The 27,154-nt window shown below is 38.2% G+C and overlaps 2 protein-coding genes across 2 annotated transcripts in view; both read right to left on the bottom strand.

Annotated features, from left to right (window-relative positions):
* btbd8 (BTB domain containing 8) overlaps nucleotides 1-3,313 on the bottom strand; it is a 44,451-nt gene extending 41,138 nt beyond the window's left edge. The window contains exons 1-2 of the mRNA XM_079841265.1: nucleotides 3,115-3,313; nucleotides 1,489-1,647 (exon numbers count right to left, since the gene is read on the bottom strand). Of these exons, the coding sequence (XP_079697391.1) occupies nucleotides 1,489-1,592 (104 nt within the window). The 5' untranslated portion in view covers nucleotides 1,593-1,647; nucleotides 3,115-3,313. The remainder of the gene's footprint in view (nucleotides 1-1,488; nucleotides 1,648-3,114) is intronic.
* Nucleotides 3,314-8,111: 4,798 nt separating this feature from the next.
* ephx4 (epoxide hydrolase 4) lies at nucleotides 8,112-25,778 on the bottom strand. Its single transcript, XM_079841270.1, has 7 exons — nucleotides 25,029-25,778; nucleotides 23,514-23,599; nucleotides 19,951-20,108; nucleotides 18,320-18,448; nucleotides 14,898-15,001; nucleotides 12,921-13,069; nucleotides 8,112-9,062 (listed from the first exon to the last, which is right to left on the bottom strand). Exons 1-7 carry the CDS (start codon nucleotides 25,269-25,271, stop codon nucleotides 8,819-8,821), a joined length of 1,113 nt encoding a protein of 370 aa, XP_079697396.1. The 5' UTR covers nucleotides 25,272-25,778; the 3' UTR covers nucleotides 8,112-8,818.
* Between the last annotated feature and the right edge of the window lie 1,376 nt (nucleotides 25,779-27,154).

Raw genomic sequence — 27,154 nt, 5'->3', positions numbered from 1 at the left:
ATTTTCATGTTATGGGCAATAAGTTATAAATGGACGTTATTACAATTCAAATACTAATTTTGTCAAAATAAATAAAAAATAAAACAAATAGGCATCACAGCATATTAATGTGCAGTATCAAAAAATAGATAATCATTTTGAGATTTGCTAGAGATAACAAATTCAACAATGTTTAAATGTTTATTATAGACCTATTTTGTGTTTGCAAACAACGATGATGGGGTTTTTTTTGTGGGCGGAGCCTACGTGGTGGCAGAAAAGGATCTGTGGAAGCCACGGAATAAAAATGTTATGAATTTTAGTTCGTTTATCTCACAATTCAGACTTTTTTTCCTCGCAAATCCGAGTTTATATCTCACAATTCTTAGAAGGATAAACAGAATTGTGAGATATACTCGTTATTCTGTCTTTTTTCCTCAGAATTGTGGTATAAACTCAAAATTGCTTATAAAGTCCGAACTGGGAGATATAAACATGCAAGAGCAAGAAAAAGAGTCAAGAATTGTGAGATAAAAATGTTATAGGCTATGTTTAAAAGTTATCTATGTAAAATGTTATAGGTTTAAATATTATTTCATGGTATAACTGCTATGTATGCATGTCCCCTATGAACTGCATATGTGAATTTTATGAAGACTTACTGTTTACATCAAATTCAAGCTTTAATAGTAGACTAATCATGGCAGGTTTCATCAGTCCAGTCTGTGACTTGCAACATAAACGTCTGCGTTTAGCTTCAAAGGGTGTCTTCAAAGACGGAATTCTATAAAAATGAAGACCGTATTTTTTGCATTCCGATTTTGACATACAAAGGCACAACAAAACATTTTTCTCTTATTCTGTGGATTTTGCCCATTTTTCTCCACTTGTTACCGCCATTTTCTGCCACCACTATGCGCGTGGTGCAAGAGACGTAACTGTAACATCTGCTCCTAATTGGTTTATTTTTAACTGAATTGAGCGCCATATGATACCGAAAGTAGTATAATTATAAATCTAAAAATAGAGGAATGAGAATGCACAATTATACAGATAAAAAAACTCCTCTAATATCACATGTTTGGTACCAATATATTGTCCATCCATAAACACAAGGACAATTTTTTTTGAGAAATGCGTTTCATTTTAGATTTCCTCAGCAGTTTTGATCAATGCTATGAACAGAATTATCTATTTCTTTCAAAAATGTCTTCATAAATATTTTTATAAAAATATAAAAATGTATTTTTATTTAATCCAAACTTTTGAATGGTAGAGTATATGTTCACATAAAGCAAACGATCAGCGTTTGCATACAGTATAAAATCAGCAACGGGAGTGGCATGAGCTGTGCAAACATTAAAGCAGGTTGGCGTGATTTGACTACACTGGTTGCTAAGAGTGCATCATATAACAACAACAACAACAGTGATACTCCATGCTGTGAGCAATCCAGACAAATTTTGAAAAAGAATAACAAAGGCCTTTCATGCTGAATGTGATGATTACCGGTTCAGGTCTCCTGACAAAGCATTTGCCAGTCTCTTCTTCAGCTGGCTTCTGCATTTGCGCTCTTTGGCTAGGAACTCCCTGGCAGCCTCGGTGGATGACATGTTATTGCCAAACTGCTGAGCACAAACGTCAGCACATTTCTATGATGATGAACATCTGATGAGAGAAATAAGAGACACAATTCAGTCTTCTAACCACATCATTACTATCTTTATACTACAACAAATGCAAATAAATTATGATGATACCATTGTGTATATTTTGGGGGGTTGTGTATATTTTGTCATTGTTTCATTTTAGTTTTTTTTTAGAAGGGTTGAGTTAGAAAAAACACCCCATATAGGACAAAACAAAAGATATTTCCAATGTCAAATGTACAACAATGTACTAGGGGGGAAATATCTATGAAATAAATCAATAAAATAAACAAATAACATAAAAATAAAGACAAAGTAAACCAAGAAACAAAGTTACTCAAAAAAGCATGTAGAATACGGTAACAGTAAATGTAACCGACATTAAACAACTTTTTTGGCAGCAGTCAATATATGGGTTTTCTGAAGCTAACATTTAGAAAGCAGAATGGGGTACGGTGGTATATATGAATATTAACTTTTTACTTTGCATGTTAAACGCAATCATATTAGATCTTTTTTTAATCCCAAGGTGTCAAAAATACAAGTACATAAGCACATTTCAAATAGTCTATATATACATATATATACAACCAATCATATTTTTTTATTATTATGTATGAGTACAATTATGTATGCAAGTCAAGCACAATAGAAAAACAATTGAGATTTTCCAGATTAAGCTGATTTATGGTTATGTAAATAAGAAGTGAAGTTATCATCACATGCAATATCAAAAGACTATAATATCAAGGCTATTAGATATTTAAGGACATGTGATAAATAAAAGATTGTAGAATAAATATAGTAATAAATAGATCAAATATAGTTTAAACGCCTTTTTTTCAACATTATATGTGAAAACAGTTAATAATCCTTTGACTGGGCTTTTAGAACTGACACATGGGGTTTGAACGCCTACACTTTCAGTTACCCTGTCAGATCTTCGATCACTAGACCACCAAGTCTAACATGGGTCAGCATCTGTGAGTATGCACAATTATAATCAAGTAAATTATTGATTAATAAAGGTTAGACTCAACTGACGCAAAGTCATGATATATTATAAAGCTTAGATGGAGAAATCTGATCTGTTAGCATGGTTAGCATTCACACCTTTTGAGTTCTCATATCAGAGAGCTATCAAAACAAGCCTGCTTTAATAAACCAGTCATAAAATCATAATATTTAAACAAAATCACTTCATCTATCACATACTGTGTGCTAAATGTTTAAATAAAGGGCGTGAACGTGTATTTAATGACCCAGACTGCTAGCCATTAGCCTATATAAACTGTCATTACCACTAAGAGATAAACTTCGCTGTGAATAATATAAATACTACCTGCATTTTTCTACAAGAAAAAATAATATTCATATCACGCTGAAGACGATAAAACTAACAGACCACTTACTGAGGCACAATGACATTTCAAAAGCATCAGTGAGACTGTCGTGTTGTCAATGACAACTGGATGAGGACACTTACCTCACACTTTATCAAACTGAACAACGCGTCATCCTCACAGTTAAACATCCGCATCTGCACTTAAATGTTCGCAAATGATTCTGACAGCGAAAGTACATTTTAACAATCCAAGGAAAGCTGACAACTAACACAACCTTCAAAATTTACACGAGGAGTGCTGTCTGGGAGTTGGGAGTATTTCTGACTTTGTTTTGCTGCCCTCGTGCGGTGCAGATGTGAAATATGGCATGCAAAGTAGGTGAAGGTTGTGAGGTTATTAGATGTGTGCCAAATGTAATAGGACGAAACTTTTCCAAGAAATAAAGCAGATTATAAGTTAAGAAAATATTTAAAAAAAATAAATAAATAAATAAATAAAACTGAAAAACTGAAAAAATAAAATAAAAAATCTAAATGGAGAAATGTAAACCTGTAGTCTTAAAGTCACAATTAAAATGGACAATTCTTATTTCTTATTGGAGTATTTATAAATTAATTATCCGTGGCGTGCACTAATTGTCTTGTTTTTTTATTTTTTATTCATGCTCTCGTAATCTTTAATGTTAATTAAAAACTTCCCCTTCCTCCTGCAACCATACATGCTCTTGCAAATACATCTCTTCAATGATGACGTGTTTTCCAGCACAAAGGAAAATTCTTCATTCATAAGCAACAATTTGCAAAAGGTATTCCATCCTACACCCACTTTGAAATTGAATTAAACTCACTTCTTAAATCTCTTTATTACATAGGCCTAAAAAAAACTTAAAAAAAACTAAGATTCCTTAAATACTATTAAGAAATATTTAAAGAAAATCTATGGAATTAAAGCTTTCCTTGTGATTGTCTGTATGTTACTGTATTAATACAACTGTGTCCTAGCAAATTATGATTTGATTATAATTTTTTTTTTTTCTTTCTTGTATTTTAATTGTGTGTGTTTATGTTCTTATGTTTGTTATTCGAGCATTAATAAAAATAAATAAAAAAATCGCTGCAACGGCAAACCACAACGATCCAATCAATTATCGATGGACAAAATCAAATAGCCTACTTCAAAAAAGGAAAGACTATCGCGACTTCCATTTCGTGCCGACTTAAAGAGATAGTTCACCCAAAATTTAAATTGACTTGCCCTCAAGTCATCCTAGGTATTTATGACATTTTTCTTTCAGACGAATACAATCTCAGTTATATAAAAAAATGTCCTGGCTCTTCCAAGCTTTATAATGGCAGTGAATGGCTATTTCTGTTTTGAAGTTCATAAAAGTGCATCTATCCATCATATAACTGCTCCACACGGCTCCAGGGGGTTAATAAAGGTCTTCTGAAGCGAAGCGATGCGTTTGTGTAAGAAAAATATCCATATTTAACACGTTATAAAAGTAAAATATGTCGCTTCCGCTAACTGTCGTACACGCATTCACGAGAGACTGGTGTTCCAGCGTATGGACGCAGGCGTAGCGTAACTTCCAGTGACGAATGCGGAATCGCAGAGGATAGAGCAAAACAAAACTTGGTTCTCGCCAAAACTAGCATATTGTCACCGAAACGCCCTGTCATACGCTGGAACACCAGTCTCTCATGAACCCGCATACGACAGTAAGCGGAAGTTAGAGGTTACAGTTTGTAACCTATTAAATATGGATATTTTTCTTACACAAACACTTCGCTTCAGAAGGCCTTTATTAACCCTTTCTGGAGCTGTGTGGAGCAGTTATATGATAGATAGATAGATGTACTTTTTTGGACATCAAAACAGAAATAGCCATTCACTGCCATTATAATGCTTGGAAGAGCCAGGACATTTTAATATTACTCCGATTGTTTTCGTCTGAAAGAAGAATGTCATACACGATAGGATGACTTGAGGGTGAGTAAATCATGGGCTAATTTTCTTTTTTAGGTGAACTATCCCTTTAAAATTAAATATGTTTTCAATAAGAATACTGAAAAGAATTTCTGTTACTGATTTCTGGACTACTGCCACTGAAAAGTGTTTTTCACACTGCTAAACAGTAACACGTGAGTGATTCTATATTTGGAGTTACATTTCAAAAAGATAAGGAAAAAAAACTGAAAACAGTTTCTTCAACAGAAGAGGCAGAAGCAGAGACAGTAGAGGCAGCAGAAGCCTCAAGCTTCTTTCCCACAGGGAGCACCCATGCACACCAGGTCCCAAAAGAGAGTGTTCATGTCTGCCTTGTTTTCACATGGCACACTCGTTCCTGCCCTTTTACCCCAGGGAGCACCCGTGCCCACCTCCTTTCCACAGGCAACACCTGCGTACCCATTTTATCCATAGGGAGCACCCGTGCCCAGTTGGAAGCAAATGGAGCAAAGGAGAATTGATTAGTTCCTCCTATCTCTATCCCTTTACTTTAGTTGGTCCACTTTAGACATTCTACTAACTATAAGTAACTTTGCGACTACATGTTATCTCATTAGAGTATTAGTTCACTGGTTGCTAATATCTGCTAATACTTTATTTTATGGTCCCCAACAAACATTCTATTAAGTAACATTGTAACTATATGTCAACTTATGCTAACACCTAACACTATTACCTAGTCTACTATTTCTCTAATGAAAGTTAGTTGACATGTAGTTGCAAAGGTACTTACAGTTAGCAGAATGTCTAAAGTGAAAATCTTCTTTGTCTAAGAAGCACTCATTAAACCTGCTCATCATTACATAATGTCTTTTTCTTAAAACAGGACAAGCGTGTACCAGCCTCCTCCACCATTTTTTTTTAATACAATTAGTAGATCATTTATTTAGTAGAGACTGTGCTTGAATTTGATTAAATAGGGAGTGATTGGCTGCTAACTAATTTGGTCTGGCAAAATGAGTAGTGCTTATTGAATTACTCTACTAACTTGAACTGAAAACAAGGCTGAGTGTGTTCTATTTGATGGGATTTGTTGGATAAACCAATTACAGAATAAGTATAAGAGATTTTTTCTTATATATCTTTATATTTGAATTTAATATATAAAAATATACTGACCACATTCCAATGTTAAAATAAACATTAAATTAATAAAGGAAGGTCCCACCCTCCCTTACAATTTGCCTGAAAACAAGGATATCTGTATAGTGACTTACAATATCCCAGATATCTTAAAATATGCAGCCGCTTGTAAAATATGCACATATTGCATGACATCAAAGTAGTATCCCACGGAAAAGGTCACAGCTTTTGTTTTTGGTTTAATGCTATCAACAACTAATGTTGTTTAACGAAATGTCAAATAATAATAAAAATAACTTTTATAAACTTTAACCCTCTACTGCATAGCGTTGCTCTCAGGCAACGGAAAGTGTTTTTAAGTTTAATTTCCAGTACATGTTTCTTTAAATAATTGCAACCAATCAAAATGGTCAAATGATTGCTATAGAATGGTCCAATAAGGTGTGGGAGTCACTATCAAGTGTCATTTGAAGGCGGGGCTTCCTTTTCTGACATGTGGTCACATGAGCACATGGTGTGAGAAGAAGGTAAGATTATTTGCTTCAGTAATCTTATTTACAATGACATGAACTGTAAATAAAAAAATATATGTATGTGCATGAAGGTGTAGAGAAGTTGTTTGTCAAGTTTTATTAACTTTTTTTTTAATTTAGCATGTTTAGAAATTCAGTTTTTCTTCTTGTTGCCTCAGGGCAACGTTATGCGATAAGGGGTACTTTTTATGGAGGTCTTTGCTGACAATGTATTTGGATGTTATCACACATCATTACATGTTATTTGTGCACAATATGGTAAAATAATAATAATAACTTCATAGCCACGCCCTAGCAACCAGTTACAGCACCCTAGCAACCATATATCAACATTAACGAGCCATATCTCAGTACCAGAGCATTGTAGAAATACAGAGTTGGGCTCTTTTGACTCAGACTGGCCAATAGTCTTTCAATATCACCCCATTAACTGTATAGCCACACCCTAGCAACCATTTAGAGCACCCTAGCAACCGTATTGCAACATAAAGAAGCCATATCTCAGCCCCAGAACATCGTACAGTCATGGGGGTGGGCTCTTTTGACTCAGACTGGCCAATATTCTTTAAATATCACCCCAAGAACTGTATAGACACATCGTAGCAACCATGTACAGTACCCTAGCAACAGTACAAACACATTAATAAGCCATATCTCAGCCCCAGAACATCCTACAGACATGTTGCTTGGCTTTTTTGCATCCCAGTAGCATCCGAGAGGATTTTTTTTTGCCACGGCAAGCACCACTCACATTTTCTTCAGGAAATGTACATTCTAGAGTGAGAAAGTGAACTGTTCAAACAGGTTCTACAGTGTTTGAAAAAAGAAAACTACCTCTGTTTGATGGATTGACAAATAAGTTTTAGTCAGATTAAATACTTTTTACTTGCTAAGACATATTTGAAGTGTTTTTAAAAGGAAAATTACCACTGTTTGATGTGTGTAAATGGACCAAATGCTACAATTAAATATTTGAAACCCATTATTAATTGAAAAGAGTGCCAGTTCCCTCTTGATTTTCCTAATAAACATTGAGACAATATTACATTTTTCTCTGTGATTTACTACCTATACTGCATAGCGTTGCCCTGAGGCAACAAAATAAAATCTGCTAAGGGGGTGGGTTTTTAAAAAAAAAATTTTTTGTTTGTTAATCTGTTATCTTAAATCTTCATGAAAATAAGATTAAATTTTTTTTTTAATGCAAAAACATAATTCATGCATTAGAGGGTTAATAATATAATTATTGAAAGATTATTTTTGAAATATTACTTTATTGAAAATATTTACTTCTATATGAGCAAAGTGTACATTTACAAAGTATGAAATATATTTAAAAAAAATATATATATTAATTAAAATATATATATATATTAATTCTGGATTATTGTGAATCCTTTCTGAAAATGTATTTTTGACTTTCCACAATAATTTGTAACTGCAACCTTTTTTTCCCGCAAGACCAAACATTTGCAAATTATTTTGATCAATAACCAAAGGTAACAGAGTTCAAGTGAATGACTTCCCACTATTAGGCCTATTTATTAGCTTATAAAATCAAAATGGCGCAGAGCTGGTTCTATTGTCTTAGATGCGGTGTTTAGCAAGAGATACAAAAAAAGTGTACAATATTGAAACATCACATTGTTTTATCATACAGGAGGATCAAAATAATGCAATTCTCAAATGTTTAAGCCAAATATTGTCAAAAATACAAAAAAGAAGAAGAAGAACAATATTTTCCACTAAGACAACACCTGATAGAGATGCGGAGGGGTTTAGGACTCCCTTAAGACTGTGTTACGTGTTAGAGAGAGTAGTAAAACTGACAATACAAATTGTTGACAACCCCACAGCTCGGTCTCAAAAAGACATGGCACATCTTTTACGCTGCAAAATGGTATGTTGAAAGGCACCACACATTACAACTTACAGATATTTTGCAACACACTTTTAAACACTGTCACCAAGAAACCTTAAGGCGAATGTCATGTGCAAACTTAAGAAAAATAGATTAAACATACTACTCTCTCTCTATGCAACCCCTCCAATTAAAATGTGCTTTTGTTCTTTTCTGCTTCACTGAAGTTTGATTTGTTTCTATATCTTAAATGTATCAAATTTAAAACGATGATTGCATTAATCATTACATTGGTTTGTATTCACAGGCATTTCCCTGGTCCCCTCTTCAGACGAGCTCAGAGGGCGAAGGACCCCATTATAAGTCCCTGTAGTTTTTCCGGCCTTCTCCCTCCTTAATGAAAGTCCATATGAGTGTATTGACGATGTCGGGCTGGTCTTGTTGCAGCCAATGACTGGCTCCAGAGATGATGTTGAGGCGGAAATGGTTTCTGATGTACAGACGGCAGGCCTCGGCCATGTCCTGCTCCAGGAAGGCATCTCTCTCTCCCCACAGCAGCAATACAGGAGACTTCACCTCACTCTGACTCAGTGGGAGGACACTACCGAATACAAATAATACAAAAATTAGGGCTCTCAATTGATTCAAAATGTTATTGTTTGTGCCTTAAATTATGACATCTGTGTGATTTGTATATGTACTTTTCTGAAATCCATAACTTGGACACAGTCTCCTCTGATAACAAATAACTTTAAATTGTAATGTAGACGCATGCATTTTTTGTAAAGCTTTGAAATGATATGTATTGTGAAAGGCGCTATACAAATAAATGTGGAATTGAATTGAATAGTCTCGTGTAGCCCGACCTTCAGACTGACGGCAGAAGGCCTGGACTCTATTGCAGCTTTCATTGATCAAGGACTGCCAAAGAGGACGTTTGACTGACATGTAACACAACCAGTCACAATTAGTTTTGTTCCGCGTCATGTTTAGTCGATGAAAAGTCGATGTCCCTAGCCAAGAAATCTAGACACACCCTAGCGGCAGCAAATCTAATTTGCAGCCAGGGTAGTCTAGCAACTCGCCGTTGGCTTGCGAGCTGGAAAAATCTAACTCTGGTCAGGCCAATCACATCGTGTGTAGAGTCAGTGGGCGGGCTTAACATAATGACGGCAGAGTTGCCACGGTTCCGCGTGCTTCTTGTAAACAAAGAAGCTGGTGAACAGCGGCCTTTCGAATCGGCTTTGGCCGCAACTCTGGAAGACTTGGAGTTAAGCTTTTCTTTGAGAAAAGAACAAAGAACGGCACTGAAGTCATTCTTAAGAAAGGAAGATGTGTTCGGAGTTTTGCCGACCGGATACGGCGAAAGTTTAATCTATCAACTAGCTCCGCTTCACCTTCTTCGTTGGTTGTATTGCTATCCTATTGCGTGCAGAGGGAATTTGAAAGACAACCGTTTACCCCGCCCCTCGGATTGAGCCCTGCCAATGGTGAGTTCCAAGACCCAACATCTTGATGTGGGTCTTGCTTGTCAGGCTACGATGTCCCTGCATTCATTCAAGAACGTTGTGCAAGTCTACTGCAACAATGAAGCCGCGAACTTCACATACTTTTGAAAACCCAGCGTTTTCTTTATCCTGGTAAGCGCTCATTGTCACAGTTGTAAACATGACAGGGTTCTTCTTCCACGAGGGGGTTTGGCGTCACGGCATTCGTTTCCAGGCGGAGCGTAAAAGAACGCAACACACAAGTCTCGCAGCCATCCTGTAGTAGAATTCAACCAATCAGATGATGACTTTAAAACTCCTGAAGTATTTCCAGTGCCATATGCATCAGACGGACCATGGGCATGACGTCTGAGGCTGAGACTAGCTCAGGTCCGTAAAATAATATAAACAAATACAACTTCTGATTTTAATAATAAATTACTAAATACTGAAATTGACATTAACTAAGATGAATAAATGCTGTAGAAATGTTTTTCATTTTTAGTTCTTGTTAACTAATGTAGTTATCTAATGTTAACAAATGAAACATTATTGTAAAGTGTTACCAATTAAACTATTCCCAATTAATCTGTCACAGCTGGGCACAGACTGTAGAGGAGAGGAGAAGAGGATCTAATTGCAGCACTTTTAATACATAGTTTAACCAAAAACAAAGAAGATAATCCACTCAGGAAAAAAATTATAAACTAAGAAAACCCATAGCAGGGTTTTGGTCAAAAGGCCGAGGTGGAGGCTGGGGCTTGAAGGCAAGAGGTGGAACTGAGGGATCCATGCACCAAGGCAGAGCTGATGAATGGGAAGCCCAAGCAGGATCCGAGCAGCATGGTGGAAACATTGGAGGATCCGTGACGAAGGAGACTTTGTGCTGGACAATGAAGGAGACTTGGTACTGGCTTGACTCAATGGCTACGAAGACCATTTGGAACTGGGCTTAACCAGCAAAGACTACTTTGGACTAGATGGGATCAACGGTGGAGACAACGATTGAATGTAGGAGGAAATCAGGGTATCAAGAAGTTCACATGAGGAGGAATAGACTTTAGGGGTAGGAAAATGAGTGGAACGCCATTCCACGATGTTCAATTCCCACAGCACTCTCTCAGGGGTGAACATCGATACCGGCTCAAACACCTGTCGTCAGGCTTTGGCTCTGGGTCTGCAGTGGGCTCTGGCTTGTGGTTCATGCACGTGGCGAGTGCAGCTTCGGGCTCCAGGACAAACACTGGCTCAGACTCGAGCTCCAGGATGGACATTGTGCCGGCTCATAAACCTGCTGACAGACTCGACATGCTCTGGGTCTACGGTGGGCTCAGGCTTTAGGTCCATGGCGGGCTTTGGTACCGGCTCTGGGTTCGTTGTTGCATGCGTGAAGAGGAGTGAGAAAAGACTAGGGAGGAGTTCCGAGGCAGGTTGGGTCACTGGAACAACGATAACAGTTGACTGGATGGTGGAAGTGGGCTGGGAAGGTTGCGGCTGAGTGGCGAGGTCCTCCACTCAGCCCTAGTGCATAATCCAGGTATTGTGCCAGCATGCAGGTGGTAGATCTCACTGGCAGTAGTCGGAACAAGTGGTCATCCAGCCCACTCCAGAAACAGGTCTTTAAAGTGCTGTCAATCTAGGACACCAGGTGGCAGTGCTCCAGGAACTCCTCAACATAGTCTTCCAGTGGATGGCCATCTTGTGAAAGGGAGAAAAGAAAGTCTTCGGGGAAGGGACTGGAAAATCATGCTGTGGTCATCTTTGTTTGGTCTGGTCTTCTGTCATGATATGGCTCATACATAATGATGATGACACAGGGTAAGTTTGAAGCAGCAGGAACAGACACAGCAGTAGGTAAGTAATAACTTTGGTAAATGACTTGAGAATGACTAGATGGATGAATAACCATCTTTGATGGCAGGAGGATGATGACACACACTAGAGATCAGACAAGACGAGAAGATGACATGCGCAGTTGTCATTCTAACTCGAAAGACCGTAAATGCTCTAAGTGACCATTACAAGCTATATATAGAATATGTATAAAGACCTATTTGTACTATGTGAGGAAAAGTGTGATATTTTGCTAAATTAAATAATTAGCTTTTATATTATGACTGCACTGAAGCCAAAGTAAAAATCTTTTCTGACCTCATATTAGTTGTATCTTTTTTCTACCCTCTATAAGATGTTTTGTTTCCATAAATCTTCAATTCAGCTAAATATTTGTATATTGTTTTTCATAATAAATACAAAATTACACATTGGCAGTCTTAAAAAAAAATACATTTTGTAAAATCTGTTTTTTCTCTATAATGTTTCCACTAACTCGCTAGAACCCTCTTGCAGCTTTCTGACAGCCCTAAAAACCCACTGGACATACTAGATAGTTAAAGAGGTGAAGACATGTTTAAAGGTTTGGACACCTCTCCTCAGTTCTCTGATATGGACTTGTATGCTTCTAGCTTCCGTAGAAACTGTTATGTCAGCGCCCTCCTACATACACCCACCTGCCCACCTACACACACACTCGCACACACAAGCACAGTCAGCACAGCTCTGCCCTGAGACATAATCAAAGTGTGCTTCAAGAGCAGATGGAGGGCTCAGTCATGCATGCACTTATCACATGTTTCAAACACATGCACTCCGCAAGCAAATTAATGCAGTGCACTTCCAGAATTGTTTGGGGTATATTAAAATGAACTGAAACCCATTTTGATTGTTTAGTACTCTCAGAGATATACCCAGCAGTTGATCTGTTGCTGATATGAGCTCAGTGTGAATGAATATCATTATTACATAGGCAGTGAGTTGAAATTGCTTTATAAAAACAAATATGCATTTCAGGCACTAGAGGGCAACATTTTCTGACAATTAAGCAGCGACTGTGCTGCATTTTTGTACAAGACATCAACAAATCAGTTAAAAGACATCATTTCTTATAAGATTTTCAAATAAGAAACAAGTACCTGAAGACATTTCTGAAGTAGTTGAGAGCCCCTGTGAGGGCCCCTGGCTGTGAGAGGGCATACAGGTATGCTTCAAGGTCTTCTGTGGTGAGCCAGCGGCCTTTACAACTGATGCCTGTGCTGCGGCTGGTGAATAGATTCTTCAGCGCCTGTAAATCCACATTAGCAAACAATAAGGAAGAAGTCACATCATTTGGCCCCGCTTTATATTAGGTGTCTTTAACTACTATGTACTTACAGGGGTTGGATAATGAAACTGATAGATCTAGTTTTAGACCACAACAATTTATTACTTCGTTATTATTAATTTTGCAGCCAATGCAGCATGAATTCATCCTGGGAATCTGTCCTTGTGATGAGCCAGTGAGACGCGCACCAACAATTTATCCTCTTTTCAACTCTGATATGTCTCCCATTATGTTGTGTGGATTGCAATATTTTATGTACAGCTGTGCTATTGATCTGTTAATTCATCCTTCACATTCTGCTCTTACTGATGGAATGTGAAATCAGTAAAGATCGGCCATATAATAGGTGTGAATCATCCAACACTATACTGGCCAGATTTTCAGTTTCATTCTCCAACCCCTGTATGTCAAAAAAACTAAATAAATAGTTCAATGTACTTATTGTGTTCATGTCGTATTGCAAAATACTTTTGCTGCTATTGAGGAGGGATATGGTTAAGGTGACAGGTTTTTGGGTGTGGTTAATTTTAAGGTTGGATTAAGAAGTAGCAGTATGTTCACCAGTGTAGTTATAGATGTCAGCACAGAAACTACAGATTACATTTAGGTATCTTTTAAAAAGTAAAAGTACAACTTAAAACATGTACACAATAAGTGCTTTCTATCAAATGATTAATTTAAATGTTAGTATATACTGTAATAGTTAAAGAAAGTGGGTACCAAAATTCAATCTGGTCTCACCAAAGTAGGATCTGAAAAGAAGTGACTGAAAAGAAAAGGCAATTCTATAGATGCTATGCTAAATAAAATTATTTGTCATTTTACAAAGGTAGCGGAGCAATTAAGTTTAAATATTTTGCTCTTATTTTTACTTGTTTTATATTATGTCCATGGTTTAAACGATACTAGACATTGGATTATTTAAATATGCTCTGCTTAAATACATGCTTACTATAGGTTTCCATCTAGGATGCATGATATGCATGAAATAGCATCGGAAGTAAAACCGAGCTGTGTGTTGAAGACAGATGGATAAACTTGGCTGAGTGATTCACTCTGTATTAGTAATTCTGACACAAACAAATTCACATGCTGGACCGAAAGGCTGTTAGGTTATGAAGAATCTTCCAGAATGATGGGTAATTAAAACAATAGAGGTAACATCAACCCACATTTCTCAGTTTATAGGCTACATTTATAGTTACTTATATGGAATTCTGAAATCAGTCCAGAAATTCAGAATGTATTGTTTTCTGCATATGCATTATACTAATTTATTCCAGTAAGGTTTATCAAGTAACAAAAGTATATAGCATAATTTTGAGTCACTAAGATTTTTAAGTAGCCCACCAAGATTGTTAGGCTTTATTTCAAAAACAAACAAACAGTAAAAACAGTAATAATGTGAAATATTATTACAATTTAATGTTTTCTATTTTGATATATTTTACAACAAAAACATTTCCTGATGTGATGCCAAAACTGTCTTCAGTGTCACATGATCTTTTTAGAAATCCTTCTAATATTTTTCATTATTATAAAAGTTGAAAATTGTTGTGCTACTTAACATTTTTGTGTAAAATGAGATAAAAAAACATTCCAGGATTCTTTGGTGAAAATTCAAAAGAACAGCATTTATTTGAAATTTTTTGGAACAATATCTTTACTGTCACTTTAGATCAATTGAATGCATATATGTACTGAGACTATTAATTTTGTAAAAAAGCAAACACAAAAAACCCTTACTGACCCCAAACTATTAAACAGTATTGTATTCAGTCACGCTCACCTTGAAATCATTGATGGAGAGCATTAGCTCTGGGAAATGTGGCAACTGGAAGAAAAAGTAGTAACTTGACTTGAGCATCTGACTGGGGTGACGGAGGGCATAATCTGGACAGAGAAGACAGAAAATTAAAAAGAATTACCTGCTTACCAGTTTCGGTTCCCTTTGAAAATGGAAGTCAATGGCAACCAACACTGTTTGGTTACCAACATTCTTCAAAATATCTTATTTTGTGTCTCACAGCAGAAAAAAACAAAAGTCACAGGCTTGGAACGACATAAGCGTGAATAAACTATGACAGAATTTACATTTTTTGGTGCACTATCCCTTTGTGCGGGTTGTGGGAGAACAACATTATTTGTAAGACTCTTGGAAAATAGAAAGCTATCTAAAAACAGTTGTTATTCCTTTATTGCACAAATGCAATAAGAACAACTAAAATAAAATAAAAACAATTTACAGGCACAGGCATAGGCGCTCTGGAAAGCCTCAAAGGTTTCTATTTACATTGTGTTTTTGCAGCTTTAAGCAATGTATCCAATCCCAAACATATCTGTTGATTTCTTGAACGCAATGGCCCATCAGAAGTGTTAGAATCGATTAGAATCGTCTCACTGGTCAAAACTCCAAAGTGTTTGTCCAGTGCTGAATTCTGCACACTCGTGAATCCTTTCATTAAAACAAGCAAAGTAGACACAATGTAAATAAATGAGTCATTGTGCAGTGTAGACAGCTTCATTGAATATAACAGAACTTTGTGAGATCGCAATTAACTAAAATGAGTGACAGCTTTATGAGTGATTATAAAGGCAGCTCTCTTTGCGTGCTTTCTGCAATGCCAAATCATGCATGCAGTAGCCTATACTTGTAGATGCTTTAACTCTTTCCCCACCAGCGTTTTTTTTTTTAAGTTGCCAGCCACCGCCAGTGTTTTTGATCATTTTCACAATATTTTCATGGTCCCCAGAATATTTAGTTGTATGAATATCTGAACATGCAATATATCAAAAGAAAGATCAGAGCCTCTGTGTTTAAACAAAAAAAGTGGGTATGTTTCATAAAAAAAGCTACATTTTGAGCAAAAAAATTTTTTGTCGAAGAATACATCTGGATCATATTCAGAACGATGATCAAAACATAGATGGAGTAGATTGAATACATCAACACCCCTAATTCTTGCACAGTCCTATAGCTCGTCCTGGGTCGACATTTCATTCAGTAACATTAGGCAGGGATTTATATGCTGTTTAATGTTGATGATCGCTTTATTTTACATATTCATATGATTATGCTATCGCTTGTTTCTGCTTCTTCTTCGCATGTCTTTTGATCAGGAGATCTTTTGATCTTTCAGAAGATGTGTCATAGCACCCCCAACCGTATAACAGTGAAAACGCAGAAAGCCATAAAATTGCGTCAATAGCGGGGAAAGAGTTAATAACAAATAATTTTTCAGGAGAGTTTATGTTCAGATTTGTAGGTTGTGGCTAGGCGGCACGAAACTTAAAAGTATTTCATGGAAATGTAATGTAGCCAACTGAAAAAATCCATTTATACTTTATACTATTATACCTGCGGAGGGAGTGTGGGACAAAACATGAATGTTGTGGGTGGGAGCAGGAGAAGGTAACATTTTTGCGGAAGCGCGACAGAATCCATTGGAAGTGGGACTAAGAAATCCTTCCTGTCAGGATCCTGCCCTGACAGTCTTGTCTGTTTTGTCCTTGTTTAGTGTTTCTTTGTTTGTCTTGTGCTTGAGCACATGGCTGTGTCTTTGTTTGTGTGTTCCTCTTGTCCTGCCTCCTTGTTTCCCTTTACCACGCCCCCTTGTCTAGTCCTCATTTCACTAATTGTGCTCACCTGATCCTCATGTGCTCTGGTCCCTTTATATTGTGCTACTTTCCCTCATGTCCTTGCTGGTTCGTTGCGTTTGTTTGCATTCGTTGTCTGGCTTATCTTGTCCTTGTGATAGCTGTTGCTCTTGCCTAGTTATTGTTCTTAGCCTTATTTTCCCTAGCCTTATTTTTTGGTTTTCTCTAGCTTTGATTTTGTTTCCCTCTAGTTTAGTGGTCTTATTTTTCTAGTATTTATCTTGTTTGTTTTTAAATTATATATTTATATCTCGTTTTCTTTTTAGATTTCTGTTTCTTAGTTGCTTTTTCCCTATTCTTTGTTATTTTTGCTCTTGTTTATTTCTTGTCTTGTCGTGTGTGTGTGTCTTGTGTTGGTTCCTGTCCTGAGTTCCCTTGGCCACTGTCTCCTTATCCCTGGCAATCAAGACTGGAGCTGATTCTGGGAGAGGACATCAAGTCTCTGTTTCCTGGTGTTCCAGCCTGGGTTGTCCCACCATCTGCCTGGTGTTGCCTTCCAAGCATCATCAATTTCATGGTCTCCCTGGACTGGTCTCAGTGGTCATCCTCCCTGCCTGTCATCGTGGTGTCTGTCCCCTGCCCTGCTGTTTGAACTCACACCTTACCACTTCCTTGTTGTGCCCTGTCTAGAGTCTTGTTAATAAAGTCTTTGATGTTCAATCTGCATCTGGGTCCTCAGTTTCAGAAACCCTGACACCTTCCCTCGCAGGTCTCTACCACAGGTTAACAAGCCCATATTTTTTTGTAAGCACATGGCTTGTAAATAAACTGGCACTAAAATGGTTTTGAATTTTGATTTTGAATAAATGAGTAAAGGGATTTTATGGTCACACTACATCCTGGCAGTCATTTTAAAATAATTTAAAATCCTGCATGGTGCACTGCATTGAGGACACATTTTTACTCTGGAGAGCTGCTCTAAGAAAAGCAAATTGCATTGATTTTTCAGCCATCATAAAATATGATTCACTTTTGTTAGTAGATAAACCTAACTGTAAAACATTTAGAGTCTTATACATTATCTACATATTCAAAATATGTGAAAAATATAATTAAAGGATGAGTTAGGAGCCGATTTTATTTAATTCTGTCATGTAGGAGGTAGTTTAAGTCTTTGATTATTTTTTCCCACAGTGTTGTCTCTAGGCAACATATCTTTTGATTTTATGTAATTGAATCAAATGTGCTTCATAACACATGCATTATAAGGTGTGCTTCATAAGACACCCCATTTAGAGGAGATACATTTCAAAAGAACAAGAAAAGCAAAAGGTGTTTTCAACATGTCACTGAGGTACGGCAGGTACTGAGTGTTATTATAAGAAGGTCCCGTGTTTCTGCCAAAAGCCTGCCTGTAATTACCTCCTCCTCCAGGCTGGAGTGCACAAGACAGATGGAGGGCAAAGCCCCATGATTCCCTGGGCCTAACCACAATATTTCATTGTGAATGATGCAGATCACACTAATGAGCCCTAAAAACAAAGCAGAGCCTCTGGAACTGGCATGATTGAACAGGAAGTCTGTTTGTCAATGTCAGATGTATAGGGATCTTACCAGTGAATACACAGGGGTGAGGACTGTTCAGCACTATGAGTTTTGTCACCATTTCAGGGTAGTGAATTGCACAGAGCCATGCGATGATGCCACCCCAGTCATGCCCCACGAGAAAACATCTGTTGTATCCTGAGGAGAGGATCAGAAGGAGGAAGCTGACATGTTTTTGTTTGCAGTGTATGTATGTCTCATAATTAATGGGTAAAGTGAAATGATAGCGATAACAGGATTGGGGAATGACACAAACTCATATTTTCCAAATAAGCACCATAGCCATTTTATTGTTAAATAAAAGTGATATTTGTGATTTAAGTAAAAACAGTTCTAATTTCAGTTTACTTAAATGGCTTTCTGTGGCATATTTTATATGATTTCATATATGAATTCATCGCCATTAATTAAGAATTTGTCCATGATTATTAATAGGATCGGGGAATGACACAAGCCAAACTCAAAGTCATATTTTCCAAATGAGCACCACTGCATAATGTCTACCACTAGGCCACAGTTCCAACCTAAAATTTTGTCCTCTAATTTGAAAGACATGCATGAGGAATTATTTCCCTCATCTTATTAATTCATGGAAATTTGTATTAATTTGTTCCCTTGTTTTAGTTCAAATGTGGTTGTTTTATTTTCAGTCTAAAATGAGGGAATGAATACAATGTGGCTACAATTGACCTGGAAAGTGGGAAAAAACATTAATTATTTTTTATCGCACGTCTCCATAACTCCAAAATATTTTAATTTACATTTATCATTCAGTTGGAACTGTGGCTTAGTGGGTAGACACATTGCGCAATGGCCCTCAATTGGACAAATTGACGAGTTGTGTACTTTGCCGTGGACAAATTCTTAAATAATAGCCACAATATGTAGATATAGTGGCTTCTTATTGCAATATGTAAACTATAAATAAAACCATATAAAATATGGCACAGAAAGCAAATGGATTAAAATCATAAATCAGAACTATTTCTTATTTTTTATTTAACAATATAAAACAAAAAAAGTTTATAATGGGCCTAATGTTTTACTACTGTTTACACCGTGGTTCATGTGTAAGTCCTCTTTTTTGCAATAATATAACGTTGCAGTTCATTTAGTGTCATATCAAGGTCTGACTAAGGATGAATGACACCATTGCTGTGAGCCAGAGTGGAAGTTTCCATCATCTGCAATAAAGTGATACCAATGTCAAGGAGCTTAGACCCCGGAGCAAGACATCATCATGAATCCTAATAACGTGTCATTGAGGGCCTGTCATAATACACCACCAGCCGCTTACACACATGCCACTGTGTGCAAGCAGACAGATGAATTTAACTTTGACATGATATACAGTGCTCATCCACAATTTTCTTCGTCCTTGAGTCACACAGTACTTTAACGTAGCTCAACTAATTCTGTATTTGAAATCAGTTAATTAGACTTCATGTTAAGCAGCCTAAACTGACAGTACGTATCTAAAAAGCCAAGGACATCTGTGAATGGGTCACCTTCACATTACAGATTGTTGGGAAGAGTGCTACATTAGCATTCACCACTACAACAGCCTTATCAAAACCTCTAGACAGGCTGGAATGTGAAATGGAAATAGGGCTGAGATAATGGAGGCAGTCTGTTCTTACCCAGATACTCCACAATGTCCTTGATGTCGGTGACAAGGTAGTCCAGTCGGTAGCTCTCAGTGGAGGAGGGCAGGTCAGACTCCCCATAGCCTCGCATATCCACAGCAACAACACGGAACTCGCTCTTAAATTCCCTCAGCTGGTGACGCCAGGAGAACCTGGGGAAAAAAGGGGGAAATCTTTGAGAAATGTTTTGCGTGATTTCTAGAAGTATACAGTTTGCTGTTAAATTTAGATCCAGAGGTTCAGATGTCTGAACACTCAAAGTGGGTCCCAGGGGGTCACAATGCTGGGGAGTCCATGGAAAAATATAAATAAATAAATAAATAAAATGAATGGATTAATGAATTAATGCAGCCTTGAAGAATGATGATAAATGCAGCCTTGATGAGCATAAGAGGCTTCTTTCAATTTTACCAAACCCAAACTTTTAAACGGTTGTGCACATATAACAGGTCTCTAATAGTGGGTACAAAATACAGTGTAAACCTAATAAGAAGTCAATATTTAAGTTAGTATATAGCTGCCTTTTTATTTTAGAGGATCTTGCAAGTTCTGTGCAAAATACCTTTTTTAGACTGACCAAATTTAGACCTGAATGAATAATTTCAGCCACATTTTTTATTTAACCTACAATAATAGTACAAATTAACTCTTAAAACCCATACCTCGGGTCTTTAGTGACCCGGGACGTCATTCACTATGTAATATATAATTATAATATATGTTAGACAAACAATATAACAAGAAAAAAATATATAAAGAAATGCCTGTTTTCCCATGATATTTTTTGTAGAAATTGTATAGGGTCACTAACACAGTTGTCCGGGGAGGTTCCTCGAGGGAGCTTTGCTACATATGTGGAGTGTGTAATGCCGTCCTGCGGATCACCGTTCACCGTTGTGGATGCCGCCAGCCTCACTCCCCATCCAGTGCCCAGCCAAAACTACCCAGACGTCGAGGATCGATGGCCTGAGCCCACCGCGGGTAGCGCGACGGAGACTGCCACGATGTACGAGCCCGAGCCCACAAGAGCGACCGGGGAACACATCGTCATGGAGCCCGAGCAGCGTGTGCCTGACCAGGTGTGAGCCGGCTGAGCCATCCATCGCCGAGGGAGTATTGGTGGACTTTGAAGGTTTGGAAGAAGAAACTGAGTGAGTTGTTGGCTGAGACACTGTTGGACTTAAGGTTTGGAGAGGATATTTTTCTAGCCCCAGAACTGTTGCTTGAACCAGTCTGTCTTCTGCCTGTCTTGCTGACCCAACCCCCTCCAACCTCCTCTCCAGACTATTTCTGATGCTGTGTTTTTTGGGGGGATTTTTGCATGAACCTTCATTCTCTTCCCCAGGCTACAGCCATTAGTGCCACCCAGTCATCTTCGTCTCCCATCAGTCCCTTGGACTTACCGCCTCTAGCTTCTCTCAGTAGTGTGGCATGTCTCCTCCTGGGCATGAGGAGCCTGAGTCTTCGCCTCCAGCCTCGGTGCGCTATGATCTGCCTCGACAGGTCGCCCTGGCTCCTGCACCCGTGCTTCTTCCACCCTCGACCTCAGTGTGGACCATTGGCCATTCGGCCTCGCTGGACTCCCTCAGCACATCGGCTCCACCTGGGTCAGACATTGCTTCGCCTCCGCTGCTCTCTGGTCCTCCACCCCTTCAGCTGTGGCTTGCTCTGCCCTACCTCAGGCTCCACCTCCACCCTCGGCCTCGGGAGGTCGTTGGGGCGGCTCTGTCAAGATCTTCACCTCTCCACCCCCTCGGCTCAGCGGCTACACCACGTAGCCGCTGAGCCGAGGGGGTGGAGAGGTGAAGATCTTGACAGAGCCGCCCCAACCATCCTCCATCCTCGCCGTCATTGTCTCCATTCATCCCCATGGCGGCCCTCATCAATGTTTCTGCATGGTTCCTCCCTCCATCAACGCCGCCGTGGTGCACTTCCCTGGCTGTGGCCTGAATAAGTATCCATCAGCCCCTGCTCAAGGTCATCCCTTGGCTCACTGAACCATCATCTCCACCTTGAACTCTGTTGTTCCTCCTCCTCCCGGTTGTCTGTCCACCTCCAGAAACTCCTTCTGCCTGTCTGTGCCATCCCTTCACCAGCCTCCTAAACCATCCCTTTGCCATCCCTTCACCAGCCTCCTTAACCATCCCTTTGCCATCCCTTCACCAGCCTCCTTAACCATCCCTTTGCCATCCCTTCAACCTCGTCGGTTCCTCGTACCGGGAGGGGGCGTTCTGTCACAGTCAAGTTTAGTTTCAGTTTTATTGCACTTTCAGTTTGTTTGTATTCGTCACATGTTCCTTTGTTCTGTTTTTTTTTTGAAGATGTTGAAATTTATACTTTTGAGAATATGTTTGAGATCGCAAATGAGTCAGATGCTGAATGTACTGGAACGTGAGCTAAAAAAACATCAGCTCAAACTGAACTCTTCCAAGCTCCAAAAGGTAACAAAATATGCTTTATTTCATTCTCCTGTAACTGTTACTCTAATATCAGGAGAGTTTTATATGATGGCGACAGGTAGAGATCCATCCGTGTTTGATATTTGGGTCTTTAGCAACCCGGATCTATATGTAATAATGATTGGAGAAACATTCATGATTCATAAAATGATGTGTGTTGAAATCCACTTGGGCCAAAAATCTGAAGGAGCAGAGGCAGATTGCACCACCGGCTAGAACTTTAACTGAAATGACTTATTCAAAATCAAATTTACGGAGTGAATGTACCCTGAAACTAGTTTGACATACGCAAGATCCGGTTGAATTGTATCAGTACACTCTGCCACACTGGCACTCCCTAATTGGTGACTGTCTTAAAGAGGGAGAAGAAAGAGAGAGAGAAAGTTGAGGAAAGGCAGAAGGAAGCCTGACTATGATTCTGATGAGTCAGATGCAGAAAAAGCTCTCATGACCCAAACCCAATATGTTAGAATATAGATGAGCTTTAAGTTGGCACACACACGCATAACCTATAGTAACCTCAATGCTTCCCTATTGCTCAGCAGTGAGGGAAATCTTTGACTTGCACTTTTTGAATGCAGCAAACTAAAGTGGAGCAGAAGTCAGAGAAAAAGGGTGTCCTCCAGGTCTCCTCTACTCGTCCACGAGTTCATCACTGATTCTGGAACAGTAGATTGGCCAGTGAAGCAAAAAGGAGCCATGCCACATTAATTAGGCACAGTCCTGTCCTGTTCGCAGTTCTGCTGTCTGGCAGCTCACTGAAACGACAGCTTCACTGGTCCCAAGATAGTCTGAATGTCACGACACTCCAGATCCCATTTCATAACAGTAATACAATATATCGTCCGGTTTACATTTCACAACAACAATACAGCACACCTCGGAATCTCAAGAGGATATTAATAGCATTAAGTTCACATTTTTAGACATTGTGTCTTAAAAAGAGAGAAGTATGTGTTGAAAGGGAAGGTTTGTGTCTCTGACTCTGACGTGTATAATGTGGACTGCTTCCACAACAACATATTTCCGATCTGTGTCTGGCAGCATCCCAGTAGAGAAGTGTTTCCCTTGTGTGTGCGAGTGCGTTTTGAGTCTCACCAAAACTCAGGGAATCCATGCAGAAACAGCATAAGTGGCTTTCCTCGTTCCCCGGCAGCAACATAGTGAAATCTGAGTCCAGACTCCTAAAACCATACAGAGACCAGAGGCAGTTATTCTTCACCGTACACACAGGATATCATAAATGCTGCCCGGTTTCTTTAATCACACGGGCCCTTCCATCCTGATGTAAAATCCATTCTCACATCACTCTCTGCTTTATAGAGCCATAAAATGTATCAGGAGAGAGGGAGTCATGTCCGCAGGCTTCAGCTAATACTAAAGCAATATCTTCCATTGACATTTATGAGAAAATTCATACCCTGTTAAAGGACAGCCTGCATCAAATTGCACGTGATAGTATCCTCGGGTTGTGGGGCTATTTAAAGAGAATGTTGTTTGCAACGCAACATTTTCCTTTTGAATACAAACAAGTTGTGGGATCCTGTTTACACACAGAAAACAACCCAGCTCACAAAATACCTGATAAATATATAAAATTCTTATTTTTTAATTCTGCAGGAAAATAATGTATTACTATTTTCCAGGACATTTGGATATTGCTTATTTAAGGTCAATTGTTATTTTACTTATACAGAAATCAAGAGTTGGTGCCAGAGGTTTTATACCAAATCCCTCACTCCAAAGGGGCCGATTTACTATATTTTTCCTAAGAAATGTCTGTATACCCCAGATTACAAAAAGGGTTAACCACTTTAAGTTTTGTATGTGTGTTTTCAAGTCTAAGACTTCATCACAGCTATCTTGAGACTGCCTAAGTAAATGTTTTCAGCACCACTTGGGTGGACAGCAAAGTTCAGGCAATGACTTTCATTTTGTGGGAAACTGATCACACTGCTGTCCACCCAGATGGTGCTGAATTGATGTTCACTGATGGTCACTGCTTTTTTTCCCCCCGTAGGGACAACAATCACAAATGAGATCTCTTTAAAGGGGCAGCTCCCTTATGAAAAAACAAACAAAAAAACGTGAAAATTATATCTAATCATCACGGCGTTCCAAACCTGCATGACTTTCTTCTGCAGAACACAAGATTTTTTTGGCGGTGTTGTTTTTGATTACCATTGACTTACATTGTATTGACAAAAGTCATGCATGTTTTGAACGACATGAAGATTTTGAAAGAATTTTCATTATGGGGTGATCTATCACTTTCATGTCTCAAATGTTTCTCAATGAAATTAAAATGAGTTCAAATTCTGAGAAAAACAACTAGTAATTTCCCAACAATGCCTTACCAAACCGAAGATCTCAATATATTTCAATTTCATGTTTTCATATGTGTACGCTTACTGTATGACAACAATCGTCTCATTTGTTTCTCCTAAAGAGACACATTTGAGACGATAAAGTTCATATTTGAACTCCTCAGCTATGCAAGAGCAATATAAAATCCTCTGGGATGCACCAAAGAGCAAAGTTATGTTTTTGTATACATTCTTTCATATACTGTCATGCATCCATCTTACGCCGCTTTCTAACGAAACCTCTTACCTTGATTCTAACATAGCAGTGGGTTCCCAAGGACGTGTCATTCAGGCACGCGGGGGGTGTCTCACGAACCGTCCACTGAAAGGTTGTTGACGGTCGTAGGATGATATTCCAGCCAAGTTTGAGCAGCGCTACGCCCGTGCATAGCGCGCAATATCCATAGATCAGAGACCAGTATCCCATAACTCTGATCTTCAGCGTCAGCGCGACTGTCAACAACAGCAAGTTATGAAGCAGTCTCGCCATCTTTACATTACTGCAGTCGCGCGCTTGTTGATCACGGCTTCTATTGATTTGTTTACTCAACTGCCCGTGATTCAAAAACGACGTGCATCGTAAGCCCTGTCGCACCGTCACCGGGGAGGATCCCTGTGTAGACGCTACGGAGCCGCGCTTACGTATGACAGGGGAGATGCTCAGTCCCAAAGGTGTTTATACCTCGGACTAAACCATTACACCCCATCTACACTGACAAAACTAGAAGGCTCTCATAATATTCAACGCAGCTGCCTTTGGCCCTCCTCGCGCTCAAGCGCTGTCCACGCGCAGAGTTCTGGACGCTCCCGGTAATAATGAGCAGAAGCTTCGTCAATCATGGGAGAGATCTCGTTTTAGTCGCGCGCGCAGTGTAAACTAGGTTTAGCTACATCTCTTCCAATATTTTGCCTAGGATACATAATATATTGGATACAATAACAAAATATACAGTGCCTCATGTGCATTAAAATACGATTTCTCGAGACCTTAAGCTCCGCCTGCATATTAGATATTCAAAGTTGTACAGTATTACTATTCTGCTATTGACTTGCATTTAAGAAACAGGCTAAATTATCGTTAAAAACAAGGACAGTCTAAATAACTTTTGGACCTGAAAATGACGGAGACATGGTGTACATAATCATTATAGACTGATGATCATTTAAATGAACAGGATGGAACCTGATACGATGTAAAAGGAACCAAAGTTAGTATTTGCACAGTGAAATGCTTGAGTCAATTTTGATATTTCTAAACATTATTTTGAAATTTAATATACTTCCAGTACCAGCATTTGTGATTTAATCTAAAAGAATGTTTATATATTAGAAATCTAAGAAATGATTATCAGTTTAAACAATATTCGCTAAAAAATATTGTTTGGAACATTTTTAGATAAAGCAAAAAACTAAACTGGGAAAATTGCTTTTCACACCATGGAAAAAGCTGGTCAAGCCAGCCAAAGTTCACCCCCCATGTTAAAAATAAATAAAATCAAATAAAAATTGGTAAAAACTGTAATATTGTGAAAAATTATGATTTAATGGTTATGGGACTCTGTAATCTTCTCAGCTCCCCAGACTTTTTAAAGTGGTGGTTCAAAATGAAAATGTCTATTATATTTAATAATTGCATTTAAATAAAAAATCTTGTAGACATACATTTCCTGTGAAGCGAATTGAATTTCGAAGAGTATAGCGATTATATGATGGGGACTTGAATATTATGTACTGCGCAACAAGAATGAGCGAAATATATTTTTTAACTTCACTGTAAATGACGACAACACACATTTTAATGAAAATACTTATTTCTTTCTTTTATTGATTTAACTTTTAGAATGTGATTTCTTTGAAATAATGTCTTTCCCTCACTAGAATGTGACACCTCAGCATGGTGGTGTAATGAATAAAGTGCTTGTGATGAAAACTGCCACAACCATTATAGTCAGAGAAACGATTTTGAACATGTTTTCAGTGCAGTACAATCACCAGATCACACCTTGGAATCAACACGGCTCTGGAGAAACCACTAACTTTAGGCACAGAGAACTGCCTATCATCTCCAAGAGAGAAACATATGGCACTGCACTTCCAAGTGGATACAAATAGAAATACAGGAAGTGCAATAACTTCTCTAAATAAGTTGAAGGCAGACACCTGAAGAAAAAAAGAAAAAAAAAGGAGCCCCTCCCCCCCAGTAACAAAACACTAAATATTTATACACACACATGCTTACATTACATTTCTGACACTACAGAAATATTATTTTATATATATATATATATATATATGCATATATAACTTAAACAGGACAAGTTTAACGCAGCCAGCGCATTTTCTGTTTAAATTGCTGCATCAAGTCAAATATAT

Source organism: Gobio gobio (assembly GCF_949357685.1).
Source record: "Gobio gobio genome assembly, chromosome: 17".
NCBI lineage: Eukaryota > Metazoa > Chordata > Actinopteri > Cypriniformes > Gobionidae > Gobio > Gobio gobio.
The sequence above is the reverse complement of the archived record's forward strand: the minus strand, read 5'-3'. Positions and strand labels throughout refer to the sequence as shown.